Source organism: Limulus polyphemus, unplaced genomic scaffold, assembly GCF_000517525.1.
Source record: "Limulus polyphemus unplaced genomic scaffold, Limulus_polyphemus-2.1.2 Scaffold6736, whole genome shotgun sequence".
Classification (NCBI taxonomy): Eukaryota; Metazoa; Arthropoda; class Merostomata; order Xiphosura; family Limulidae; genus Limulus; species Limulus polyphemus.
The window spans coordinates 41,913-47,821 of NW_013672346.1; the positions used below are offsets into that span (position 1 = coordinate 41,913).

Here is a 5,909-nt window from a genome sequence, read left to right on the forward strand (position 1 = left end):
CCCCCCCTCCAGTGGCACAGCGGTATGTCCGCGTACTTACAACGCTAGCAACCGGGTTTCGATACCCGTGGTGGGCAGAGCACAGATAGCCCTTGTGTAGTTTTGTGCATAATTAAAAACAAACAATCCATATGTCAATTATTAATGACTTTTGATCAGAAGTTCGCGTCCCCCCGGTGGAACAGCGGTAAGTCTACAGACTTAAAACACTAAAATCTGGGGTTCGATTCCACACGTGTAGCGCCATTTGTTTCTGATTTCGTCGTACTTTGTATTCGTTTTGTTACAATATAAATGATTTTCTGCCAATGTACGCAGTGTTTTAAGGACTGTTATGAACTCAAGGACTTTAAGATTTATAAACTCACTCACCAGGATGAGAGACTAGGAAATGCTGTAGAAAGTTCAGTCTAGTTTTTCTTTACTGATCTAAAAGCATTACTTACGCTCTGCTATGTCAAGGCAGTAAGTGCTTGTGTTGAAATCAGAAACAGGAGATAAAACGAACTATTTAAAAGAGAAAAATCTAACTTGCATTCAGATGAGGGATAACAGGATGCTAAAGTTTGCTCTTGGGATGGGTGATGAAGCTGTGTCCTTTTCTTATGTTTACCCTGCTGAGACACTCGGTACTCGATCAACAGAAGAAGCGGAGGAAAATGGAATTCGCCAAAAAAAAAGAAACCAGCTGTAAGTGTTTCCTGATATTTAGCAACTGTCTCCATAAAATAAAAAATAATGACTCATTGTCTATATGGATTACATTCAGATATCATAACACATTTCACATCTTATATACATCTAATTAATTGTACGTGAAAAATTAATTACTTTATCTATGGTATATATATCTTTAGATTGAAGCCGCGATGTTGCTGAATAAGTTTGGGTTTCCTACTGATCTATTTTTTCATGAAAAACGCTCACCGAACTTTCAGTTTCAGTAACAGAAACCTGACAAGATAAACATCGTTCTCGGACTAGTCCGCTTGCTCGGTCCTCAGCTGGAAATGAGTAATAGAAACTGTGTAAACAGCACCTTAGTGAATACATTAACCAAGGAACGGATTCCGTGTCTTTCTTGGGTCTCAAAGTTAACAGCACTGTAAGTCAGTGTTCTCCGTAGAAGAAATAACAGAAATATGTTAAATTATTTACACTTCTGTTGATTACAAGTAACACAAATGTGTTAAATTATTTACACTTCTGTTGATTACAAAAAACACAAATGTGTTAAATTATTTACACTTCTGTTGATTACAAAAAACACAAATGTGTTAAATTATTTACACTTCTGTTGATTACAAATAACACAAATGTGTTAAATTATTTACACTTCTGTTGATTACAAATAACACAAATGTGTTAAATTATTTACACTTCTGTTGATTACAAATAACACAAATGTGTTAAATTATTTACACTTCTGTTGATTAGTTACTATCCATACAATTTATTTATCTATTTAAAATCCCGAATAAAAAAATTGTTAGCTGGTATTAATCAGTTTATTTAAAGCAGAAATAAATACATTATATCAACAAGCACGAAGTATCATTCCTTAGGCATGTTAGTTTTATAGAAAGCTTGTATACATTAAAGACAAAAGACTTTATATATATATGTGTGTGTGTGTGTGTGAGTGTACTTTATATATATATATATATATATATATATATATATATTTGTGTGTGTAGCAAATGGTAACATTATAAGTGAAACTTAAGACATTGTTCAAACGTAATTTGCTTTCTCAAGCAATGAACTATTTTTTACGAGTACAGTAAGCTGTAATGCTTCAGACTTTTCACCCTGAGGAGAACTTAGAACATCAACAGAATTCCGAGTATTGTTACGCGAATTTGTAAGCGAGGTGTTTTTGTACGAAAGTCTCGAGTGCCAAGCTTGGATCCTGGATATGCTGCTATTTTTGACAGCTTTTATAGAAGAGGCGAATCGATTCCATGCATCAAGCTTGGAATGAAAGATCAAATATATGTAAGGATTGATAGAGCTGTTACTGGCTGAGATGACACCAAATAACGCCACCGTATTCTTGTCTAAGGTTTCTGGATTTCCAAAAGCCAACACCATCTCCTGGATGACGTATGGAAGATTGGTAATCATGAAGGCAACAAAGATAGACATAGCCATCATCATTGTCTTCACCTTTGCACGGGGAAGGGCCGACGCCGTTTGGTGGCAATTTCTCATTGCTGATGATTGTCGCCTTATTTCTAGTAAAATTCGTGAGTACAAGGCCACAAGAAGACAAAAGGGGATGATGAATACAGTTAAAAACACAGCAGCCATGTACAGCTGGCGATGAAACCGTGGATAATTCTCGGTATAAAAGAGGGAACTACATAAATATTGATTTTTCCCGATTTGGACTTCACGAAAAATGTAAGCATTGGGAAGCGAAGGGAGTAAAGAGGCCATCCAAGCCGCCAGGGGAAGTTTCCACGAAGAAACGTACGAGCTTAGGGGATGAACTATGACGTAATAACGATCCAGAGCGATACCGACCAACATGTAAGTAGATGAAACAAGGGCAAATGTCTGGAGTACCTTGAATAAACGACAGAATACATCTCCGGCTATCCATGATCTACCCATAACTTCCCATATTAGCTGCGATGTCATGGTCACCATGGTGACTAGCAGGTCGGCTACAGAAAGGTTAAGAAATAGGATTTTGGGCTTTGAATGATGAAGCCGGCGAGAGTTAAGAAGCTGCCAACAAACCACAACGTTTCCCAAGACGGAGATGATTATCATTACTGCAATCATAACGACGCGTACCGTTCGATGGTAATCAGGTCCAAAAACGTCCCTAATCATATCAGCGTCCATTAGGTTAGAATCGGTAGGCCTAAGATGAGAAAGGTTCACCATGGTCTACAACTTACTTATAGCATCAATGAAACTACGTCACCAACAACCTCATTCGCTGCTTAAGGCAATGTAAACGAAACGTTTTTAGAGAAATCTCATCGCCTTCGTCACATTCGTTTTACAGTCTCATACTATGCGACGAAAATAAAGATAATTTAACGACAAATCAATTTTCAACTCAAAGATGGGCTTCTGTGGTTGATACAATGATGACAAAACTCTGTCAAAACGTTGTACACCCTGTCGAAACGTTGTACATCTGTTACTATGCTACAACTGTAATAAGGTTTTCAAGTCGTTTTCAAACTTTAACGTTCGACTTTAAGTGTCGAAACTGTATCCTTTTTAGATTCGGTGTTGCTCCGTAACAATGAATTTAAACCTTATTTTCAATTGGTCTATAAAAACATAGAGAATCTTGCATTTATATGAACGAATGGCTTCGAAAATCCACCAAAATATAATTTTCTGAAAAAAAGAAAGAGAGAAGACATAATTATATGCAGTGTGAATAAAGTTTTTAAATAATGGGAACTATTAATAAATAAAACTAAGGAATTAAAGGTAATGTAACAAACTCTATTTCTAAATAAATAATATTCTAAGTAAATTACCTATACGTTACACTTCTAGAAAAAATCATCAAACTATTTAAGTTCTGTACAAGATTTAAATTCGCCTCTTTTAGCTAATCAAAATATCTGTTGTAATAAGTTATCCAATTATATGTCGTGTTTCATCTGACAAATCACAATAGCAGTAAATGAAATTCAGTTCGGTTATAATTTTGTAAACTCAATTACATCAAATATTCATATCAATCAATCGAGTATACATTTATATATATATATATATCTAGCACTATATAAATGCTCTAAGTAAACATAGCATGTAATAAACTTTATTTTTTTTTGTACCATCTGAGCTATTGACCTAGAAGAGTTTGGTAACACTTTGAACCAATGAAGAACTAAACAAAGTCCTTTATAAAACTATATAATAGTAACAACTCCGATTTTACTTTTAAATCTCAAATTGTAAAGTTTTTTGGAAAACCCGAAGTATTTCAAACAAGAATTAACGATACTGTTACATGTAAAATTATATATATATATGTTTTGTTATCACTTTGTTCAACACACGTGTCTAAACGTCACTAAAACTCATAACTTAAATGTATTTTGTAGTTTTACACATTTAAAGAGTGGCTTTATATATGATAACATTAAAGCAGAGGCATAGACACATAATAGACCCGGCACGGCCAGGTGGTTAGGGCGCCCGACTCGCAATCTGAGGGTCGCGGGTTCGAATCCCCGTCCCACCAAACATGCTCGCCCTTTCAGCCGTGGGGGCGTTATAATGTGACGGTCAATCCCACTATTCGTTGGTAAAAGAGTAGCCCAAGAGTTGGCGGTGGGTGGTGATGACTAGCTATCTTCCCTCTAGTCTTACACTGCTAAATTAGGGACGGCTAGCGCAGATAGCCCTCGTGTAGCTTTGCGCGAAATTTAAAATAAACAATAGACACATACATGTATTTTTATTTTGAATGAACTATTACATAATTTGATGTCTAAAGTGAATACAAAACAAATAGTTGTTACAGATGCGATTAGACAACATGACAACTAGAATACATAAAGCAATAAACAGTTCGAAGCTAATGGCAGTAAAACCTTCACTACACTAACATAAATGACACCATAAGCAGCTTACGGAAATCTTAGGCTTATTGACGACAAAAAAAGCTGGAAACTGCGTTTGCGTGGTTTGTTATGGAAGATTACAGTAAGCAAAAACTACGTTTTAAATCACACATTTTCGTGTCGTTTCTAATAAATAATGCATTAAGTAAGTCTTATACCTTGAACAGGATATGATCCTCGTCGATACATTTTAGTTTCCGGAGATATCTTTCATTAAAAAAGTTCAATGTTTAATAAATAGTTCAGTAAATAACAGGTTTTCTTTGATATATAATGACCAATAAAAACAATTAAAGAATTTGTATCATCTGAGCAAGTAATAAAATGTGTATTGTATTCTAATCGAGACCCAAGTAATTTTTTAAAATTAGTATAATATGTCTATTTCCTTTTGTGATATGTTTCATCGTAACATTCCACGTGAAGCAACTTCAAAATTCCTGGAATACTGATTAACAGACTTCTTCATTCCTGGAATACTGATTAACAAACTTCTTCATTCCTGGAATACTGATTAACAGACTTCTTCATTCCTGGAATACTGATTAACAAACTTCTTCATTCCTGTAATACTGATTAACAAACTTCTTCATTCCTGGAATACTGATTAACAAACTTCTTCATTCCTGGAATACTGATTAACAAACTTCTTCATTCCTGGAATACTGATTAACAGACTTCTTCATTCCTGGAATACTGATTAGAAGACTTTTTAATTCTTTGAATACTGATTAAGTGACTTCTTCATTCTTATATTACTGCTTAGAAGAATTCATCACACTTGGAATACTGTTTAAGAGACATTTTCATTCTTGGAATACTGTTTAGGAGACTTCTTAATTCTTGAAATACTGTTTAGAAGACTTCTTAATTCTTGGAATACTGCTAAGGGCATTTCTTCATGTAACATTTAATTATAAGTTATTGTTTTCGTTACATGTTGAATAACATATTTTTTACTCCTCAACATGTATTTTACCTTTCTGTAACAACATCCTTCGTTCGATTTCATGGCCTTTCTTCGAATAGCTAGTCTGATCATTTTACACACATTAAATACCTTTCAGCTATCCATACAGTCCTGACTAGCTAAACCATATAAGCAAAGCTAGTTGCTGGCTACTAACAATTAAAATCATTCACAATCAATGAACTATTGTAAGCTGCTGACTACTAACAATAAAACTCATTCACAATCAATCAACTATTGTAAGCTGCTGGCTACTAACAATAAAACTCATTCCCAATCAATGGACTATTGTAAGCTGCTGCTTACTAACAATAAAACTCATTCACAATCAA

General features: G+C 34.6%; 1 protein-coding gene across 1 annotated transcript; it reads right to left on the reverse strand.

Annotated features, from left to right (window-relative positions):
• Positions 1 to 1,734: 1,734 nt before the first annotated feature.
• Positions 1,735 to 2,898, reverse strand: LOC106474028 (cardioacceleratory peptide receptor-like). Its single transcript, XM_013934713.1, has one exon. It carries the CDS (start codon positions 2,896 to 2,898, stop codon positions 1,735 to 1,737), a length of 1,164 nt encoding a protein of 387 aa, XP_013790167.1.
• Between the last annotated feature and the right edge of the window lie 3,011 nt (positions 2,899 to 5,909).